The following is a 22912-nucleotide window of genomic DNA, read 5'->3' as shown; positions in this document are numbered from 1 at the left end:
AAGGGCCCAACCACCTTCCTCTAAACAAACCCACTGGGCTGGGAGGCGTTTCTGTTTCCTGCTGGTTCTGGATCAGTTTGTTTCTCAGTTTTTCCCACCATATTTTATTTTAGCTGCTAAAATCTGCTGGGATTTCTTCGTACTCTCTTTCCTCTTCTCCGCCATCTTTGTCCTTTCAGATCTCTCCTCTGTCTTCCCCAGCGATTGAGGTCAGAGGTCAAAGGTCAGGCAGGCCCTCACCTCGCGGCGTCGTTAGCCCGGTTGTGATTTGGTTAGCTGAAACGCCACGCTGCCTGTCTAATCTAATCCGCCGGCCTGGGGGGTCGTCCGGGTCAGATCACGTTTCTCCTCGGAGCAGATTGAGCTCATGTGGAGATAAATGTTGGGAGCTGCGACTCCGAGGCTCTGATTGTTTCTGATGATCGTTCCTGCTGGACGGGAATATCATTATAGAACAGCAAGAAGCTCTTTTCTAAATACGGATAATGTGGAGGAATGTTTCTGAGAAACTAACGTGTTCAGTAGTTTTCTATAAATACTAGAGGCCAGCAGATCAATCAGAAGTATTGATCATATTGGTACCAAGTCAGTATCAGATTGATACTAAAGTGGTAAAATTGATACAGTTTCAGATTCCCTCTTGAAATGTTATTACAGTTTTATATTGTAATTTTTGAACTCAAAGAAAATTACGCTTTGCTCTCATGGGATTTTCACAAATTTACACAAATTTCTTCAGTTTTTGTTTCCTCTACACTTATTGTAAAACCAATTAAAGATGATTTATTGATTGGGATTTAAAAACAATTAATTCCTCATAGTTTTCACCATTGAATCCATGAGTACAAAAAGGACACAACTAATTATAAACCATTAACCAGTAAACCAACCAATTAAACCAATTAACCAACCTTAACAAACCAAAAAGCCAGTCAGGTCCTTCGTAACCAACCAATCCTGCCAATCTAGATTAAAGTGTTCAGTTGAACCAGCAGCTGATCAACCAACACAAACATCCAGCAAAAATAATCTGAACTATGAACCAGACTGCAGATGAAATGTTTGGATCTCTGCGTGTTCAGAACAGAAAGAGTTGTTCTGTTTCCTCGTCCTTCTGAACTTGAACTCGGTTTGTTTTGTGGTTTCTGGTGAGGACAGAGCCCCTCCCCTCCCTGCCTCCATGCGGTCTAGTTGAAGCCCGGCGCTCAGGCTGGGTGCAGATAGCTGCTCTGTCTGTGTCTTAAGATGGTAAAATACACTTAACCTTCAGCTGGACTCAGCCCGTTGGAAGGGCAGCCACCGTTTCAGGACTCAAATCCTTTTTCTTTATCAACTTAATTGTGTTTTCCATTATTTCCCCAGATTTTCAGTCTCCTGGCCTTTACAGTAAGGACATGGTTCCTTTCCCTGGACGCCGCCGGCCGTCCTTCGTCTTACTGAACGCTTTCCTTCAGCTGGAGAGGCTGGGATATTTATTCACATTTATTAAACATTTCTCTCAAAGTTGTCTCTCCTCCTGCAGCGTTTTCCTTCTTGCACTTTCTCACATCGTTTTTGTGCTGCTATTGATCCCCTCCGTCGGTCCCCGGTGATCGGGTTTTACCAGTCTCCCATTGATTACCAATGGAAGCAGAGCATGATGGGAAGCTGCTGGGGTTGCCTTTGTAGGATGGAGCAGAGGGGAGGTTGTGGGTTTGATTGCCCTCAACTCTCTTTATCTCAGAGTTAAGTCGGGGCTTCATGGGTAAAGCAGCAACCAAAACTTCTCAGACCCAGAGAAACATTCAAAATGCCTCCTGGCAGCCATGAAATTCAGACGGGAACATTTAATATTCACCTTTGGGTAGAAAATGAAACGGCCTCATTGAGAATCCTCCACATGAAGTGAATCCTTTATTCAGATGTTTATAGAATTAATGGATTCAAGGTTTATTTTTATATAATAGTTTAGACCTGAGGACAAACAGCTCAGGTTTGGATTTTGGTCGTGGATTGGACCAGGAAATGATTCTCAGTTGTTAGAAACTCGACTCCAACTTTCCTGCCAAAGATTGGAGTTTTATTTAAAGACGTTTGTCTTGACTTCGTTTTCCTCCCAGAGACAAAACTTTTACTTTTACTTTCGTCCAAAGACTTGAGGATGAATGAGTGTTGAGCGTCTCGACGCTCCGCCGACGTCTTTCTGCTCAGACAGACTCTGGATTCGACTCCTGACTGTTTTTATGACCCGTCAGTCGACCCGATGGTTTTATGAGTTTTACGTTAATCTCATTCCTTGTCATCATTTTTTTCTGCGTTGGTTTTTACAGTTTTCTGTATTTTCTGTCTCTCCTCATTGAGACGTTTCTGGTTTCTCTTGGTTTCTGCAGCAGATCAGAACAAAAGCCTGAAGGAAATCAGAGGGAAAATAAACCGAAATATAAAGTGCTCTTTAAAACTATGTCGATGTGAATTATTAATCTTATTGGTGGAATAAAGCTTTTTCTGAAAGGTCACAGTTTTATCTGCTGAGTGACATTTCAGTTGTTTTTATGACGTCCTTAATTTGTCCATCTGGGCTCCACAGGTTGCAGCATTACGGCGCTGCACCTTCCCTTTAATACATTCCTTCCTTTATGGATAATATCATTTCTGCCAGGATTCCTTTTTATCCCGCTCCGTTTCTCGTTTTTATGAAGATTTAGCCGAGCGGAGGCGAGTGCGGAGGGGCGCTCCTCTGTCCTCCTCGTTGCTTTATTGGGTTATGTTTCGGAGTAGGTTGGCCCACAAATAGGATTTAGATGCAATGTCATTATAATAGATCTGCTGGTTGCGAAGGAAGCCGATCGATTGGCTTCAAAAATCAATCAGTGGCTCCGCGGAGCAGAGCTGGCTGCAGGTTCGGACCGGCCGCTGGAAACTTCAAACTTCAGGTCGTCTCAGACGATTTGAGGCGACCAAACGATTCAGGACCAAAATGTTTAGATAAAACAAAACAAAAACACTGTTTAGTTTGAATTTTACCTGCTAATCAAAACAAACTGAACACATGTAGAGTATTTTCACTGGTTTATTTAACTAAAATGACATTAAAAGACATTAAAATCAGAGCAAAGACCTGGATGAAAACTTTAAAATATTGTGAAAATTTTGTTTTTAAATCTGCATCACCTGCCTGAATCGTGATCAGTTTCCCCAAAACAAAGGATTTCAACTTCGTAGAAAAAAGACATTCTTGCGATTTTGTTTTTTCATTAATTAAGAAACGCAGTTAAAATCACATGAATAAGTTTCTTCAGCAGTAAGTTGTTGTAAAACATGCAGCGCCGTCATCCTCCGACCACTTCCTGTCTTCTTTGTGTTTTCTGTCAGTAGTAACATCCGGTTTTTGATCATCCGACTCGTGTGATCTGAAAAGTGTGGCAAAACGTGAATTTAGTCGCAGAATGTAAAAAAAAGGGTTTTAATTGTGCAAAACTCAAACTGCAGAATTAGTCACAAACTGCAGAAAAAAAAATTTCTATTGCAGTTTTGAGAAATATTAATTTTGATGCAGAAGAAAATCCACTTCCTGTTGGCGCAAAAAGACGTTTTTTCCATTAAGCAAAATTGTTTTGTAATCCCGTTCTGGGAAATGATCGTTTTCTCTCCGTCTGTATCTGAAAGCGGTAAAGAAGTCGGATAACGATTCTCTCCGCAGTTCGATTCGTGCCATTTGCTTTGTGAATCCTTTCTCTCTTTGGTTTCTTTATTCCTCACTTTCTCTGTAAATCTGAAGTTTTAGGGATTCTGGTTGGGAGTCCATCTGTAATTCTGTTATCTACTGGCCCGGTCTGGCCTGGGGGGGATGCCAGGTGTAATCCATTTATCAGCTGCTGGGCCTTCTTCCAAATGACGGCTGGCTTTTAGCAATCTCATTATGAAGACCAGCGGTATGGAAATATGTGGGCAGGGAGCAAAAAATGAGAAAAATAATGTCTGAAACTCCACGGAGGACGGCGCTCGCCTTCATCCTGCGCTGACCCGACCTCAGCCCAGCGGCCGGTCGCTCCTCTGGCTCTGTGCGTCCGCCCAGACGGATGCTTTTACTCAGTTAGCTGGAATCCATCTTGGATTTCATTCCACCTGGGATGCTTCTCGGATGCGTTTGCACAGTCAGCTGCTTTGGGATCGAACGGCCGTCTGACGGTGCTTCACTCGGCTCCGTGAGGCGTGATAACATCTCCCACAGCCGAATGCCTGGTGGCTTCAGCTGGGAGAGACACAACAGTAACAGAAGCTGTTGATTAATTTCACTGGTTTGAAATTAATCAACCAGAATTCACAAAGCTTGATGTTATGGGATGTTGACGCTACATAGAGCTGTAATAAACAGGAAGTACAGATTGCTAGCTAGCAGATTGAGTTCGCCCCTCCAAGATGGAGATTTTCTCAGAGTTGCGTGCCTCTGGTAAGGCACAGAGCCATGCAACACTCTGGCTATAGCTTTAGCATATGAGAAATACTGTGTTGGAATAGCTCTTTAGCGTTAGCTTCTGCTAAATACCATGTTTGTATAGCGCTTTAGCATTAGTTGAAGTAGTGTTTATGATTAGTGCTTCAAGGTTAGTGAAGCAGTTTCCACCACTGACAGATGGAGCTTTTACTGGTGACCCTGTAGCGTCGAACCAACTTCGACTTCTCTATATTTGTAGAAACGTTTGGGATCCGGCTCTGGCAGCTCTGGAGTTGAAGTCAGAGTCTGGTTGTGTCTGATCTCTGATGTTGCCGTTTCTCCCTGAAGCTCCAGGTGTTGACGGTCTTTCCGCCTTTCGGAAGTCAGTTCTGTCTAAATCTGTAACAGCGATGCGTCGCTCATCCACACACGGCGTTTTCTATGCGCTGCTCATTGGTCTTTTGATCCGCAGCTCTTATCTCCCACTGTGCAACACACATTGACGGCTCGCGCGCCGCCTCGGCCCCCCGCTGAGCCGGCCCCGCCGCACGCGCGCCCACAAAGGAGGTTATTCCAGGGTCACCTCGGCGGACACAATGGAGAGGCGCTCCCTCCCTCACAAAGCGGCCGCACGCGTCCAGCCCTGGCAGGAGTCTGTGAACATGGCCGTCTGGGCGTTTCAATGCGCTCCCAGTGTGACTAAAGGCTTTCAGAGCCACAATGAGGCGTGTGCCTGTGTGGTGATTAATGCCGGGACAAAAGAAGTGTGCCGCTCACTTGTTATCAGCTCACTGGAGACTCACAGGCCGGACTGCAGCTTTTCCAGCGTCAAAAGAAAGAAATGAAAAGGTGGAAAAAAAAGTCTCCCTTTATCCTGACGCCATCTTTAGACGCCTGGAAACCAGCAGCAGCAGCGGCGGCCGGCGTGCAGCAGGAAGGGCTCAGCTCTTTGTCTTCTCTGGTTCATGTTTAGTTCTGGACGTCGTCTTTAGTCTCTTTACTCAGAAACCCAGAGAGTCTTCAGGGCGTCAGGCTGGAGGACGAGATTCCCTTCAGCTCCATTCAGCATCGCCTGAAAACCAGGAGACACCATCAACATTTCCTCCTTCCTTCCATAAGTCCTTCACAACATGGCTGAAAAAAGACATAAGCATTTCATTTCAGTCGATATCAATGATTATTGATTAGATTTTTTGTTTCAAATATCTGAACTACCATCAGTCTGGTGATGTGACCTTTCCTGTTTCATCCAGTTTTCACTCTGTTGTCTTTTATTTTTAAGCAGGTTTTTAGGCTCAGTGGCTAAACTTTAATCTGCTGCTGCCCAAGTTACTCAACAGGTTGTTGCTAGGTAACCAAAGAATGAGAGTTGCTAGGCAACCACAGAGTGAGTAAAGTGACATTAGAACGGTTGGTTATGGTTAAGACCAGTCAAAAGTAACAGCTCATGCTAGCTCTTCTTCTTTTCTCATTAAAGTAGTTAAAGTTTGTTGCTAAAGTTTATCGGTTGAATTTCTTTCGTAAAATCAGGATTAAGGATCCAAAAGATTCGGTTATTGGTTGTGAGATTCACTCAGCAGAGTAAACCCCAGGAAGTAGCTGCTATGAACCGTTTCTGTTTCCGTTCCTCCGCCAGGCTGCCTGTCCAACCTCCCGCCAAACGCCAAGAAGATCTCCAACTCGTACGAGGAGCGGCGGAAGCAGGCCACCGCCATCGTCCTGCTGGGCGTCATCGGAGCCGAGTTCGGCGCAGAGATCGAACCGCCAAAAGGTTCAGTGCGCGCTCGAGCTGGAGGAGCGGTGCCGGAAGGCTTCGGACCGACGAGCGGCGGCTCGTCCAACTACTCACTGGCCAGACACACCTGTAAGTACAGAAAGGACGACCTCACACTCTGAGAAACCTCTGGGTCAAAGGTCACCTGGTTTTTATGTAAAAAGTCCCGGTACTAGAGTTCATAACTCCATGTACGTTAGCACGGTTCCCACAGCATCACACATCCTTTACTCTACATACACCTGACCTGCCTGAAGTGTTTCTGAGCTTCTAACTTTAGTAAAACACGTGTTTATGTTTGTGATGTTTGGACAAAATGATTTTGTTCAAAATGAACACAAGAATGACGCAAATGCAACAGGAAAACGTTACTAAGTCAAGTTTATTAGTGTAGCTCTGCCTTAGCATTAGCTTCTGGCAAAACAATGTGTTGGTGTAGCGCTTTAGCATTAGCTTCTGGCAAAACAATGTGTTGGTGTAGCGCTTTAGCATTAGCTTCTGGCAAAACAATGTGTTGGTGTAGCGCTTTAGCATGAGCTTCTGTCAAAACAATGTGTTGGTGTAGCGCTTTAGCATTAGCTTCTGTACAAACAATGTGTTGTTGTAGCGCTTTAGCATTAGCTTCTGTAAAAACAATGTGTTGTTGTAGCGCTTTAGCATTAGCTTCTGTCAAAACAATGTGATGGTGTACTGCTTTAGCATTAGCTTCTGTCAAAACAATGTGTTGGTGTACCGCTTTAGCATTAGCTTCTGTCAAAACAATGTGTTGGTGTAGCGTTTTAGCATTAGCTTCTGTCAAAACAATGTGTTGGTTTACCGCTTTAGCATTAGCTTCTGTCAAAGCAATGTGTTGGTGTAGCGTTTTAGCATTAGCTTCTGTTAAATACCATTGAATATGATGAATCACACAAATCTTTGTTCTTCCGACTTTTTTCTGGCCTTCCTGTCTTTACTGGTCCCATATGACCAGATCCTGTGGTCACTAGGGGAAGTCCTCCCCCTAGTGGTCTGGAGGACATTCAGTTTTGTGATGTTTTTGCTCTTGGTGCATTTTTCCTTTTGCTTCCTTTTTCTGTGGTTGAGCCATTTTTCTGTTGCATTTATTTGTTTTATTGTTTTTGGGTTTTGGAGTTTGCATTGTTCATGTTTTTGCACCAATCAGCCTCCGTACTCTTCCTAGTACCTCGTCACCACCTACAGGCCGTCTTACGGTTGTCATGGTGACTTGATGTTACCTCACTTTCTGTCCTCACTGTGTGATAATTTTGGATCTTTGTCATTTCCTGAAGATAAACTTAAGCAGAATGTTTTCTAGTCTTTCCCATTCTGAACTGCAGCTAAAACAGGAATTCATTGATTGCTAATTAAAAGTTGCCAAACTCTGTTAATTTGGTATACAGTGATAAAACTTTTTGATCATTTATAAATATTATAGACATGCACATCATCATTATTATCATTTAATAATGATTTGTTTGGACGTTTCCATGTTTTCACATCTTAAAGAGGCGGTTCAGGTTTCACTCCAGAATCATCGTCTTCTCCAAACTCATAACTCCACAGCTCACAAACTACAAACTTCAGTGCTGGATTAGCGGTGAGCAGAGAGAAGGGATTGATTTTCACCCGCCAGGCCTGACATCTTAAGGAGCTCTGCTCTGATTCCTCACACACCGCCGCACCGCGGCGGGCATCAAACCTGCACTAAGTAAGGCTGCTCTTCCGTCCCGCTGCTCCCGAGGTCTGATAGGCTGCCTCGGGGGGCATCCGCCCGGCGACAGGACCTGCGCTCCCACTGATAGGCTGTGGAGCGTGAAGCCAGCATCCAGCTCACCTGTGTGGAGTCAGTGAACACAAACTTCATCTGATGGAGAAACTGCAGGCAGAGAATCACACGGTTTAAATAATGACGCATTTCCTGATTCATGACGAATCAAAGCAGGAAGAGGTTCAGGTTCTTCCTGTAAAACACATTTCTCACTAAACTAAACAGTGTTATTTTTATGTGATGATTTGATAATCAGACAATTAAATTGTGTTTTTTAGAGGTTATGGAACTGGAAGAAATTTTAAATATACAAAATAAAATACAACAACCAGAAACTATAAAAAAAAATGGAAATAAAATCCACACATAAAAGACATAAACCTCTGAAAACAAACTTTGATCAGATGCTTAGCGATGTTTTCCCTCCAGGGTTAGGGTTAGCATATTGACTGCTGTCTGGGCACAACAGGGCAGGTTTTGCTTTAAATTTTGACTGAAACCTTTGTATTGATTTGAAATCAGTGTAGCAACAACCATCAAAATTAATAGATTAAATCGAAGATTGATTTTCGCACCCTGATGTTGTAGCTAGCTGGTAGCGACAACCAGCCCTAGCTGAAGGCTGAAGCTGCAGCTTAATGCATTCTGTCACTTTTCTCTGGTATTTGTACCCAGAATAAAAGCTCAGATGTTAAAGTTAACTCACAAAAGTGAAGATATTGTTCCAGTTCCAGATTCCTTACTGGGAACAGCAGGAACTGGGACCAGTAGCCGAACCCTCCTCTTCCTCCGTCATGCAGGACGGGTTTTCGTGTCCGTCTGCAGACTCCCTTCTTGTTTTCTGGCTCTGCTGATGACGCTGGTTTTCCAAGGTCTCCTGAGTCCATGTGGATGTATTGATCTGAGAGAGATGAGGGTTTCTGGAGCGGCGGCGCCTGAGGGCACAAAGGTCACTCACCACTGAGATTTACAGACACCCTCCATCTTCCAGCAGAATCCTTATAGATACCGAAGAATCTGAAATATCTCGAGTCTTGAAATTAGGAACACAGAATGATTGGAGGTGACCTAAGATGCTTCATTGAACAGGTTAATATAGGTCTATAAAAAAATATCTTTATTACATTTATTACACAAAATCATTCTTAGACAGCGAGATTTCAGTCTGCTCGGTTCAGAATGAGCTGTCTTGTCACTTTAAATCCATTTAAGCTGCTTTTGGCCACGACTCAAAGTTCACACTCACCTGTTAAAATAATTACAAACGGTTGTGCAATTATACAGCCGTAGATCTTTGAAAAGCAGCAAACGAGTGCAGGATGGTGAGTCGTCGACAAAAACAACTTGTCTTTTCCAGTAGCCATTGTACAGCACAAACAAAACAAAGGTGCTGGAGGTCAGCTGGGGTTTGAAATGAAATGAAACTTTATTTCCAACATGATAGTAGTTTAAAATCATACACAAGAACAAAGAATGCAAAAGACATATTTTAGTACCACAGTAATCTTAACATGCTGGAAAAGGAGCAGGAAGAAGTAAGAAACTTACTAGGGTTGCTATGTAACAGGGCGGAACTCTGCTGCGGTTGCTAGGTAACGGGGCGGAACTCTGCTGCGGTTGCTAGGTAACGGGGCGGAACTCTGCTGCGGTTGCTAGGTAACGGGCACTTGCTGCTGATTTGTGTCGTTACTTTCTGGAGGATTTTAAGGACTCATTTTCCAGACACCAAAAACACATGAACTTATTGCCAAAACCCGGCTGGATGTTAAATTTTTTTTAAGCGCTCTGGATGTTTTTTTAGAAACAGTTGGGACCCAAATAGAAGTAGAAAAATGTCTAATACTTGAATATTTAATAAATACATCCCCTTCAAATATCTCAAGCTACTAAATCACAACATATCACTTCCAGACTTTTATTGATGCTCCTCCAGATTATATTGCAGATGATTGGTGATTATTCCACCCTGCTTTGTGCTTTAGGTTTGGATTCAGAGGAATCTTTGAGGCCTTCCAACAAAATACTTGAAAATCAGCGTACCATACAGAAAACACAGGATGCCTTTAAAGCCCAGACACCCTAAGGGATGATTTAAAAACATGTTTTGTCCTCTCTCTCTCTCCATACCTTCCTCTCCGTCTGTTTGCTTGTTTCTTTCCCTCCTCTCTCCAGTTATGAAATTGAAAGATGGATCGCTGTTGTTGGTGTTGTTGGCGAACGGCGCGGGGTGTGATGAATGAGAGCTGTCTGCCCAGTGAAAGGCAGGGTACAGTAGTCCATACAGCAGGGCAGAGATTGATGTTTTCACAGAGTGAGAGGGGGAAATATTGGGGAGATGGAGAGGAGGAGAGGAAGGATGGACGGATGACAGCAGGAGGAGTGCTGGGCAGTGAGAGGGACAAACTGCACTTCAGAGTTTAGTCTCTGCCCAGGTAAATGTCAGAAAACCTGGAGCCCCTCCTGAGACTGTTGGCTGCAAACTGTGGCATTTTCAAACATTCATGAGAGCTGATTGGAAATTGAGTTTCACTTCGCAGTATTGGAAAGACAACAATTAAAAGCAGGAAGACAAATAAAACGCTTTTAATTTGAAGTTCATCCTCAGTTTGTTGGGATGAATGTTGAGTTGGAGTGTTCATTTCATTGAGTTAATCTCTTGGATGTTAGTAATTAATCACTTTATTAAAAAATCCCAGGCTGGAACCTTTGTATTGTGTTTCTGGTACAGCCATATTTCTGACGCACAAGCGACGTCCTCTTCCAACAGAGATGAGGTTAATTTGTCTGTCTAAAATGATCCGATTGGATGATAGAAAACACTGTTGTTGTGCTAAAAGGAGTTAGCCTATCAGCAAAACCATTTAAGAAAAAGATAGCATTTCAATGCTAAACATGTAGCAGCTAATGCTAAAGGAGTTCCTGGAAAACTGGGAGGCTGAATGGACAGAATAAAACTTAGCAACAATCTGATGGTTGATTTACAGCTAACAGTAACGAAGGATCAAGCTAACAGCTACATAAAGATAGTAAAAGAAGCTAACAGCTACCCAGAGTCAAGCTAACAGTAACAAATTATGAAGCTAGGAGCTACAAAGTGAAGCTAATAGCTACTGAAAGATAATTTAAAATAAAAGTAGAGCTACTCTGAGTCAAGCTAATAGATAATTAAAGTTCAAGTTAAATTGAGATCATTTTGGCATTTAAAACATTTAAAATCCTGATATGTAGGATAGATGCTACATTAAATATACCTACTACAGTCACCATGTTCTTCCTAAACTAATTTTTAATCTAAATGTAATTTTGCTCGTTTATAAATTGTTATTTTATGTGACTCGTCATTAAATGTGATGCTGTTAGTCTGGCGGTTTTGTGTTTTCCCGTCTCTCTGCAGCCGGTCTCATCCAGCTTTCATCCACTAACCAAGTCCCCACATTGATTTACCTTCAGCTCTCATTTAGCCTCAAACGCAGGCAGATAAAGAGGCAGAGGGCAGCTGGGGAAGGAAAGCACAAAGCCTGTTAGCGCTCGTTTCAGGCTGCTAAATTTTAAACGTCACTAATCTGTCACTATTTCACACTCACTTCTCTCTACCTTCCTGCCTTCGCTCCACTCTTTAATCACGCTCCGTCTGGTAATGAGGCGTGTTTACTGCCAGCCAACAACTCATTAAGACCAGGCAGCTTCTGTCTCTCTCAGATTTATGCATCAGATCCGTCTGGTGCTGATTGTTGCAGGTTGGAGGGAATTTTTCTGAGAAATATGTCAATTCATTTTGATAATTAGCTATTTAAAACATTTAAATCCAATTATTCTGCACCAGCAGGACGATTGGTAACAGATTTACATCAGTTGAAAAGTGAAAAATGTCTTAATTTTGCATCCGGTGTGTTTTCATCTCCAGTTTTTAAACATCCTGCAGATTCACAGCTCAGGTCATCAGAACTGAGTCATTAATGCCTAAATTTATTTGTACTGAAAATATCTAATAATTTACAGTCAAATCTCTGCTAAGTTTGGGCAATTTGGCTTTAAAATAAAATCAAATAAATTTTCATCACCAAGTTGATTTTTTTGATTTTGATCAGTTTATTTTTGTGTGTGAAAAGAAAAAGTATTTTCAAAAAGTGACACTTATTTCACTCAAGCCGACTGATTACACAGACTAGTCACAGGAAATTAGTCACCATATTAGCAGAGCTTCAAAGTTGAAATTAATAGAAGCTGTGAAACAAGATGGCCGCCCCGGCTGCCGTCACTCTGATCTATGGAAACCCACAGAGTGCTCTGATGAACAAAAATCCACATTTTCCATAAATTAAACCTTTGATAAATCGTTAAAATCGGTGGTGCTCTGATGAAAAGGTTTTTAAAACCTGGTTCCTGCTGATCGTCAGGATCTTTAGTTTCTGGTTTCGCCTGTCGGTGGAGCTGCAGTAACGGCCTGTAGATGAATGTTTCCGCCGCCTGTGAGCAGAAATAAACCAATAAGAAGGGACTGGGCTGCCATTTGAGGAGGACTGGGGGAGGAAATGCCAGGAGATCCAGCTGATGTTATTAGCAGCTCGTCTCTGGAGGAGCGAGGACCTTTAGAGTCACTGCAGGATCATAACTAAAGTAAATCATCACTCCTTTATTCCATGTTTCTTCATAACGCCACTTTCTGTATTTGCATTTAAAGTGAAGAAGCTGTATTGATCAGCCAAGCTTTCCCTGATTTTACGGAGGATCCTGCAGGTGAAGCTGTGGCTGTTGGTCTTTGGGGAAGTGAGCGTGTTATTGAGGGGTGGGGGCGTTTTCTGGACTCTTTAATGGTCAGCCCATCCCCACAGAGTCTGGCTCAAATGTCAGGTCGGCTATGAAGTGACCTCCTGTCTCCGTCCTCAGACTGCGCAGCGCAGCGGGCATGTCCTCCACTCGGTCTCATTCCTTACAGGAAGACCATTTTATTTATGGACCATCATTCAGTTTAAAAGGACCGTCGTTACAGATTAGACAAAGTTCTGATGGTCAGCGCCTAAAACATGTCAAACCTTTTTTATTATTTAACGCAGGACTGGACAATAAATCAATAATTATATCTATATTGTGATTGATGTGATCAATATCAAAAGATAAAACATCTGAGAGAAAATTCAAGATTCACTGGATCCATATCCGCACTCTTTGGTTACCTAGCAACAACCTAATGAGTAACTTACTAACTCGCTCTCTGGTTACCTAGCAACAACCTAATGAGTAACTTACTAACTCACTCACTCGATGTACAAATGAACTTCCTGCCGCCATGTTTGATTCCTAACAGGAAGTTGTGATTGATTTGAAACATTCTGGTTGGCTAGCAGGTTTTAGCCCTGCGCTACACCGCCCCCTATGGGTTTGGCATGTTTCAAACAATGCTAAACAGCAGACTTGTGTGGATCCATGTGGATGAAAACATTCTGGAACCGATCCTGTGTTTACAATAGTTTTTACAGCGATGTGGCGGACATATTGGATCTTACATGTGGACAAGGCCTCCGTCTGCTGCTCTTAGCGGCTGAAGCCGTTCAGATTCTCCTGGACTTTGGGGAAAGTTGAGCTGTGAATCAGCTTGCTGTGGTTGTGTTTTCAGGCAAGGCGCTGACCTTCCTGCTGCTGCAGCCCCCCAGCCCTAAACTCCCCGCCCACAGCACCATCCGCCGCACCGCCATTGATCTGATCGGCCGCGGCTTCACCGTCTGGGAGCCGTACATGGACGTGTCAGCGGTGCTCATGGGGCTGCTGGAGCTGTGTGCCGACGCAGAGAAGCAGCTGGCTAAGTGAGTCTCACACACACACACACACACACACACACACACACACACATACACACACCTGAACACAGCTTAGTTAAATCAATGCTAAGGTGACCTGCTTCATACCGGAACTGAGAACCAATCAAACATCTGATCTGATGTGGGATTGGAGGCTGAACCTCAAACAGATCAGCTGGTTCTGATTTTAAGATTCTAACTGCTAGAAGATAAGATGTAAAGGCAACATTTAGTTCCAGTTTATGAAAAATTAAAAATTATTTCTGTAGATTTTCATCAGTATTACAAAATTTAGCTCAGAGATTCATGACCTCAGTTCGTCTTTATTTCTCACCAGGTGTCCATTATTCTCTCCTTAAACCACTTTTCACTTCCACTAATCCTCTATGGCGTTAATAACATTTACCATGTTAGCATTTTGGCTAACTTTGAAAACATTTAGCTAGCTTAGCTTTCCCTAAAATAATTATTTTAGATAAATATTGAAGCACTCATTTACCTGATTGTCTTGTAAAATTTCAGTTGAATACAGTTCAATGTCTTGTTGACGTTTTGGTCAACACAGATATTCTTGACAATATTCTGTAATCAATATGATTGAATTTAGCGCTATAACATTAGCTTTTGCTAAATACCATGTTGGTGTTATGTGTTAGCATTAGCTTCCGCTAAATACCATGTTGGTGTTACGTGTTAGCATTAGCTTCCGCTAAATACCATGTTGGTGTTACGTGTTAGCATTATCAGATTTGTTCCTCTAAATTGTAGCCAATATTTTTCACAGCATTCTCCAGTCTGAATGTTCATGTTGCATTTTATTCAACTTTCATGTCACTAATTGGTCATAAATTTGCACCAGAAGAAGCCAGATGTTGTAAAAAGCAACGGCTAAAGCTAGCAGTGGAGAGGGTGGCTGAAAACAGATGCACACCACACTTTTCAGATATTTATTTTTCCTGCAGGTTTCCTGCTCCTTCTCGCCTGAATCTAATTGATCAGCATTTCAAACATCTAAAATACCCAAAACGTGACAAAATGACTAAAGTTGCTGTGAGTTCTGGCGGGTCTCTGCTGATCCGCTCGGCTCCAGACCCTCCGGTCGTTTAATTGATCATTGTGCTGATCTGATTGGCTGATTCTGATCCCGTTAAAGCCGTCGGCCGTTCCAGAGCCGACTCTCTGAGTTATGGAGGCGCTGCTGTAATCTGATTGGAGGACATTATGATGATGTAACGATGTCTGTCCCATTCTGACTGCTGCCGTCTTCAGACAGTTGTGGGTTGAAATCCCAGCAGGCAGAATGCCTGGGTTCATCGCAGAAGCGTTTTTATTGCTGTTCTTTTGACTTATGACCTTTTAAAATAATGTATTTATTTACAGAAGCTCCTTTCAGACGCCATTAATCTTCCAGCCACTGAAGCCATTACTGCTGGTCCTAATGCTGCCGTCTGTAGCGTTTTGCTACAACAACATTACCAGATGTAACCTAATAAACTTTATTTATTCTCCATGACACAATAACCCACCGACAGGCGCAGCAGTAGCAGTCAGTTCCCCATCTCCTGCACAAGCTGACAGATTTTATTGTTACCTTTAAAACGACTAAATGTTTTATTATTGCAGTTTTTCCTGCTGATTTGGTTATGATGATGTAACAGGAAGTAGAAAAAGAGATTTTTAATTGATGGTTTGTTTCATTTATGAGAGGAAGAAGCTTCCAAAACAACCTGATCCTTTCTGGGTTTTTCCATCTTCTGTTGTCTGTGAATAATTTTTAATCTACAGGATTAGGAAAAAATGTAACATTTTTATTGCTTTTTGTTTAATTTGCATAAAAGTAAATAAAAAACCTGACAATTAATAAATTACATAAAACTTTACACAAAAAAATAAAATGTATGATTATAACCGGCTGTCTGAAGTTAAATCCAACTAAACTTTGATTGTTTTATATCAGTAAGAAAATTCCAGTAAATTTAGAGATTTTTTTAAACTTTCTCTAATTTATTTGAATTGTTTAAATGTGATGAATATTTATTATTCTTAAAGGCTCAGTGACCATCTTTTATTTTATACATCAAATAAATTTATTAAAATTATGGGATATTTGTGAAATTAGAGGCATTTGAAAACAGTAAATTTAGTTATATTTTAGTTAATTTAGTCTCTGCTGCAGAATGAAGATTATTATCACAATACATTACTAATAACAATAATAACTGATTTCCTATAGTTTTGATTTATTTTAGTCCATTTGTTTGGTTTTTGTCTCCAAAGCGGAAAAGTTTGAAAAGTTACCTTGAAAATTCTTGAAATGTGTTTGAATTTGACTACACTGTAAAAACGCCAAATCTTTTTGGTTTAGTTTAGTGCAAATATCTGGGGTTTTTTAAAATTAAACTTACAAAAAATTTTTTAGAAAAATATGTAATCTTGTTTTAAATCAATATTCATAAATACTGATTAAAAAATGAAGTACAAATGACTTCACTTAAAACATTTTTCCTTGTTTTAAGTAGAATAATCAGGAGTTGAGTTAAATGTTGGATGGATTTCCACGCAGTCGGGGTGTGTGTGTGTGTGTGTGTGTGTGTGTGTGTGTGTGTGTGTGTGTGTGTGTGTGCGTGGGTGTGTGTGTGTGTTAATCCCTTTTCAACTGGAAAAAGATTTTTAAAGCTCCCAGAGAATAAAAATCTCACCTGAAGGTGTAAAAATCCTCAGAGATTTCAGGATCTACCTGCTGGAGGAAACACCTGAATCACTCAGGTCTCAAAATACGTTTTAAAAATGAAAAAATGTTTTTGTTTGTGATGCTGAAAATGAAAGTGGAAAACAAAATAAACTGGCAGGATTTCTAAAGATCCTGATAAAAGTGACTCATCAGAAATGTGATTAAAAACAAATCTTCGTGGAGACGACCTTAAATCTTGCTGTTGTCTTTCCACCCCGCCGTTGTGTTCAGACTAGCGAACCGCGCGCTAACAGGCCTGCTCAGACTAACGATGGTTATTTGAATCATTCAAATCGTCTCTTCAGATGTTTTCTGTTATAATCCCGTTTGTTGAGTCAAACTGCAGTCGGTTCAGAAACCTTCCAGTAAATCAATCTGTGGGCCTGCTGGCAAACCAACCGGTTAGCCCATCTGCACCCGACTGGGGGAACCAATCAGTAAGTCAGTCAGTCAGTGCCTAAACACACACACACACACACACACACTGCCAGTTCCTTACAGCGGTGGCTCCCTGTCATGTGACTGGGTTGTTCTCTCCTCCCTCCCAGTCAGAAATCAATATCTGTGCGGCTCTGTATCGACTGGGTAATGTCAGCGCGCTATTGGCTGTGAAAGCAGCCATGTTGCCAGGTTCACACATGCTGGAGCCTCTGCAGAGTTCAGCACAGACGGAGCGTTTCAGTCAGAGTCTCGGTCCGATTCAGAGCTGCAGCAGATTACAGAGGATCAAACGAGACGCGTTCTGAAAATATCAAACTTTATTACCTAGTTATTTATATAACACATGGCTGGACAATAAATCAAAAAATACAGATATATCGTGATAAGTAATACAGCTAATAGAATATTCCTCCAATCCAGAACCGCACAGCATTCTGGGAGATGTAGGCAGGTTTAGGCTACAGCCACTAAACCTCTCACAGCTAGCTAAGCTAGGTGGGTGGCCTCACCTCACTCACTCTTTGGTTGCCTAGCAACAACCTGCTGAGTGACCTGCGTAGCAACAGTTTCAAGTTTTGTCTCATAGCTGCTTAAAAATCTTAAAAACAGCGTTGAGTGAAAAGTCATTAAGGCAGAAAACGTCACGCCGTCAGCTTTAAAACAAAAACTAATCCATAATCGATTGACATGGACTGATATGAAATGCTGATATTGTAGTAGATTTATTGTCCAGCCCTGCTACATTATAGCAACCAGTGTTGTGAAGTAACGAAGTACATGTACTTCGTTACTGTACTTAAGTACAATCTTCGTGTATCTGTACTTTACTTAAGTATATTTAATAATGGATACTTTCGACTTTTACTCCACTACATTTTACAGTAAGTATCTGTACTTTCTACTTACTACATTTCTACAAAACCGTCGCGTTACTGCAAGTCGCATTACGCTTTTTTTCCCCCGTTAAAATATGAAGTTCAGGGACTTAACAAGGCGCTGTAAATCCAAGTATTAACGTGACCAACTAATTACTGTCGTCACCCATCGCCTCCTCCTTTCAGTCGCGGAGCTCCCAGACATGCGCAGTGGTTTCCACTAAGCGGGAGATGATTGTGTCTAATCGTCAGTAATAGAATTTCGCTACATAAATCATAAGATTTGGCGACATGTAAAATCAGCAGCGCTTCACTTTCACAGACGGTGGAAACTTCGTCCGACTTTTAGCGTCACTTGGAAAGAAGCTTAAAGGAAGGTAAGCTATGTGGACGTGATGTTGGCAAAACTAGCTGTACTGAGACACTATGGTGCTTCTGCGATGAAAAAACGTTGTCAGTCATGCGTTTAATTATTGTTTGGAAGTGTTGTTTTAGGTGTTGCATATATGGGACAACGCTGTGACCAAAATCTGCTATATAGTGATAGTGATGAACGATCCGATTCTTCTGGACAGATTTTTACTAAGTCCTACAGGACTGAAGCCTCACTGAGAGCCGTTCTTTGTTCTTGTGACGTTCTGCACACACTGCAGTAGCTATTATTATTTTATTTAATTAAAAAATAGATAGATTTATTTAATTGGCCAATAAACAAAACAAGAACGTGTAGCAGAGCTGCTCATTGCTCTTTGATTGTATTGGTAACCTGTCATTGTGGCAGACAGGGTGAGAACAATCACTGTCCTTCTGCCTGGTTACTTCTTGCTTCTTGCACCTTGGACAGTATTCATAGTTGAGTGTTGTTTACCATTGGGGCATTGCCTTAATTTCTATGTTTAATGGAGCAGACAGTTGTGGTTTCTGACATGGGTGATATGGGCAAACGTCCAGGGTGGTATCTTTTAGGGTTGGTAGGAAACCACTGTGGATTGTGCCACAGAGATGGAAGCAAAGCGGAATGAAGAGTTTGAATTGATAATGATACTGGTAAAATTTATTTCAGCTCTCAGTATTTAATATCTAGGTGTTTTTATGGGAATGTGGATTTTTCAAATCAATTTGAGAAGCAGTTTTGAAAGGTGTACTTCATTTTATTGTGTCATGTAGCGCAGTTTGCTGGTCTTTGTCTTAACTACAACAGTGCTTCATGGCTCTTTGGTTGCATGTTCTCCCTCATCCATCTTCTTTCCATCCCCTTTCTGTTGGATTTCTTTCAAAATAAAGGCCATTAGTGGCAAAAAAGTGAAGTTCATGCTATGTGAGGACAGGAGACAAGATGTTTCCATCCCTGAAATTATGATGCATAGAATCACAAATCTAAATCTAAACTGTCACAGAGAGTAAACACAATAAAAACATGCTTTATCTGTGGCATTGTTCATTAAAATGGCACATATTAAAATTAAATATGATAGGTACGCTTAATGATATTGTATTAGTGATTAGGTAATGCATTCAGGAAGTACTTTTACTTTTAATACTTAAGTATTTTTAAAAGCCAGTACTTTTTTACTTTTACTCAAGTAAAAATGTTAATGTAGTACTTTTACTTTTACTAGAGTACATTTTTGTCCATGTATTTGTACTTTTACTTAAGTACATTTTTTTAGTACTTTATACAACACTGATAGCAACATTATTAACATTATATAGTAGCGCTAGACTTCTAGCAGCCAAATCTGATCTTTTTAAACTTTTAAAACTGAATCATATCCGATTGTTTTCAAAGCGTCTGCAGTTTAAACGGTCCAACTTTATCCAACTTTTACGTCATTGAACTGGTGCATTATGGGAGTTTAGTCCCATATAAATGAACTATGAACACAAATTAATTCATTTTTATTCTCTTTGACCTGAACTTTGAACATATTTTTGTTGACTTAACTTTTCTGACTGCATTTCATGTATTAAATTAATCTAAGATTAAATTTGCTGAGATTAGATCTTTTAGAGTAAAGAAAGAGAAATAAATCTTTAATTTACAGTCAGAATATTTTAAGATTTTACAGCTAATCATCTCTTTGTCTTTATTTTTGTTTTTACTCTCTTTCCTCATCAGATATAAGTGAGATGTAAATATGGATTTTGATCCTGTCAGGAAGTCATTTTCTATATTTCTATAATATTTCTGTGTTCTAACATTGACCAATCAGAATCTGCTCTCTGGTGATAATCTGGATTATTTCTGCCCACGTTTGGCTCATTAACCTCGGCGGCCATTAGCTCCGTTAGCTCAGCCTCACATCAACGCTGCCACTGTTTCCAATTACCGCCAAATGAAACGCTCAGTTCTGATGATAAATTGCCGATATATTAGCGCCGTTAATTGGCGGCTGTGGCGAGATGTCACTTCCTGTCAGAGGGGTGTGTGTTCAGCTGTGTGTGTGCGCCTGCTGCCTGTTGCATTGTGGGAGTCCATTATGCTGTCGCCTGCTAAACGGCTCCCATTGACTCGGCCCTGACATTATGAGCTGCTGCTAATCTCTTCACTCCATATATTAGCGAAGCTCAACCTTTCTTCTTCTTCTTCTCCTCCTCCTGAAGCGTCTCAGTCCTTCTCTGAATCAACCCGAGTGAAACAGTTTAACTATGAATATCTGAATAATTATTAGAAATAAAACCAGTAATTTAAATCAAAATCATGAAGCTTCTTAAAAGGCCAGAATGTATTTATAAAATCCATTAAAAACTGTTAAAATGTTAATAAATAGCTGCGTCTGCATTCAATGAGTTCTGAACTTTTTAAGTTGTTCAATTATTTCAGGATTTTATTTGTATTTGGAATTAAAATCCTAAATCACTTTGGTTTTAATTTAGCAATATTTGCACTTTGGTACGACGGTAAATTTGAAATGTCACTTTAATGATGATCAGAGAGACAGCAGAAATAAGTAAGTTACTCAGCAGGTTGTTGCTAGGTAACCAAAGAGAGAGAGAGTTAGTAAGTTACTCAGCAGGTTGTTGCTAGGTAACCAAAGAGAGAGAGAGTTAGTAAGTTGCTCATCTGGTTGTTGCTAAGTAACCAAAGAGAGAGAGAGTTAGTAAGTTGCTCATCTGGTTGTTGCTAAGTAACCAAAGAGAGAGAGAGAGTTAGTAAGTTGCTCATCTGGTTGTTGCTAAGTAACCAAAGAGAGAGAGAGTTAGTAAGTTACTCAGCAGGTTGTTGCTAAGTAACCAAAGAGAGAGAGAGTTAGTAAGTTGCTCATCTGGTTGTTGCTAAGTAACCAAAGAGAGAGAGAGTTAGTAAGTTGCTCATCTGGTTGTTGCTAAGTAACCAAAGAGAGAGAGAGTTAGTAAGTTGCTCAGGCTTCGCTGTACGTTTCTCTGGAGTCTAGAGCAGTGGTTCTCAACCACCGGGCCGCGCAAGAAATAATTAAATATGGCCGCTCTATGTATTGTCTGGAGGAGCCTTTATTTTGAAAATACTAAACCGGAAGCTGTCGGTTATTTTTTCCGCAGGAACATTTGCGCTGGGTTGACTGGTCCGCTGTACTAAGAAGGTTGGGGACCACTGCTCTAGAGGACCGACTAAGAAATGTTGGCGGACCGGATTTGGCCCCCGGGCCCTGACTTTGATCCATGTCACAGGAGTAGAGTTTTGGGTTCTGGATGTTCTGATCCAGTGTTTGTCTCCTCAGCGTCAGCATGGGTCTGCCCCTCAACCCCCCCGCTGACTCGGCGCGCTCCGCCCGCCACGCCCTGTCCCTCATCGCCACCGCCCGCCCGCCGGCCTTCATCACCACCATCGCCCGCGAGGTGAGGCCCAAACCCCCAGCAGCAGCAGGTCCGTTTCGTTCCTGATGTTCTGAGTGAGTCTGGTCGGTTTCCTCCAGGTCCACCGGCACAACGCGGCCCAGGCCAACTCCCAGTCCCAGCAGAACGTCCACACCACCACGCTGGCCCGGGCCAAGGCCGAGATCCTCCGGGTCATTGACATCCTGATCGAGAAGATGCCCGGAGACGTGGTGGACCTGCTGGTGGAGGTGAGCAGAACCAGAGCTCTGGGCGCTCTGGGTCCGCTGGGTCTGCTGGTTCTGATGATGGTTCCTCTGGTTCCAGGTGATGGACATCATCATGTACTGCATCGAAGGCTCTCTGGTGAAGAAGAAAGGACTGCAGGAGTGTTTCCCCGCCATCTGCAAGTGAGTGTGTGTATTGATGTGATCAGTCGCCGTGACCTGATGGAGTGTCTGACCGCTGCCAGAGGTCAGAGGTCACTTCACACTGGGGTTTGTTGCAGGAAGGAGGTCAATATGTTTGATTGTGACTGTGAGCACGTGTTGTTCTGATCTGTGGTGTACTGGGGTCAGAGGTCATCTGCTTTTTTCCTGCATCAGGCTGTGGTTGCAGCTTTAAAAGGTCTTAAATTTGTAAATCTTTGTAAGTTAATGCCTTAAAATGTCTTAAATTGAGGAATTAAAATATAAAAGTCTTAAAATCATTTTAAGAAATTGAAGTTGGCCTTAAATACGTCTTGAATTTTGTTGTTGCAGGACAATTTAATCTATTTAATCTCATGTAGTTTTTTTTACTTGTCTGTCAGGCAAACCTAATCACTGTACTGACCTGAGGCGGTTGTAGCTACCGCTAACTAGCTGCTAATATACCCTTGCCAGCTAGCTGACTAGCATTTGATGTTTATGATCGGGAAAGTGTAATTTTAACGCATCGGGTCACTTCTGTTGACACTACTACATAAAATATGCCATTCTTTGTGTGATTTATTGTGTGTGTTTGTCCAGGTCTTAAATGTTGTGAAAAGTCTGAAAAAGCATTTTAAAATCTTAAACATTAAGTCTTAAAAAGTCTTAAACGTTGTTGTCGCTGCTGCTTCCTGTCCAGATTCTACATGGTCGGTTACTGTGACCGCAGCCATCGCATCGCCGTCGGAGCGCGCCAAGGATCGGTGGCGCTCTACGACGTTCGCACGGGGAAATGTCAGGTAGGAGCTGGACCAGCATCCATCCAACCGTCCATCCATCCATCCATCCAACCGTCCATCCATCCATCCATCCAACCGTCCATCCATCCATCCATCCATCCATCCATCCATC

At 41.8% G+C, this 22912-nt stretch overlaps 1 protein-coding gene across 4 annotated transcripts in view; it reads left to right on the top strand.

Annotated features, from left to right (window-relative positions):
• The window catches only part of LOC122847076 (WD repeat-containing protein 7), a 66336-nt gene that overhangs the window by 34705 nt on the left and 8719 nt on the right, over positions 1 to 22912 (top strand). For all 4 annotated transcript variants that reach the window (XM_044144428.1, XM_044144427.1, XM_044144429.1 and 1 more), the window contains 6 exons: positions 6051 to 6278; positions 13571 to 13757; positions 21497 to 21614; positions 21692 to 21841; positions 21918 to 22000; positions 22701 to 22800. In XM_044144428.1, the coding sequence (XP_044000363.1) occupies positions 6051 to 6278; positions 13571 to 13757; positions 21497 to 21614; positions 21692 to 21841; positions 21918 to 22000; positions 22701 to 22800 (866 nt within the window). The remainder of the gene's footprint in view (positions 1 to 6050; positions 6279 to 13570; positions 13758 to 21496; positions 21615 to 21691; positions 21842 to 21917; positions 22001 to 22700; positions 22801 to 22912) is intronic.

Source organism: Gambusia affinis, linkage group LG17 (assembly GCF_019740435.1).
Source record: "Gambusia affinis linkage group LG17, SWU_Gaff_1.0, whole genome shotgun sequence".
NCBI classification, from domain to species: Eukaryota; Metazoa; Chordata; class Actinopteri; order Cyprinodontiformes; family Poeciliidae; genus Gambusia; species Gambusia affinis.
The sequence above is the reverse complement of the archived record's forward strand: the minus strand, read 5'-3'. Positions and strand labels throughout refer to the sequence as shown.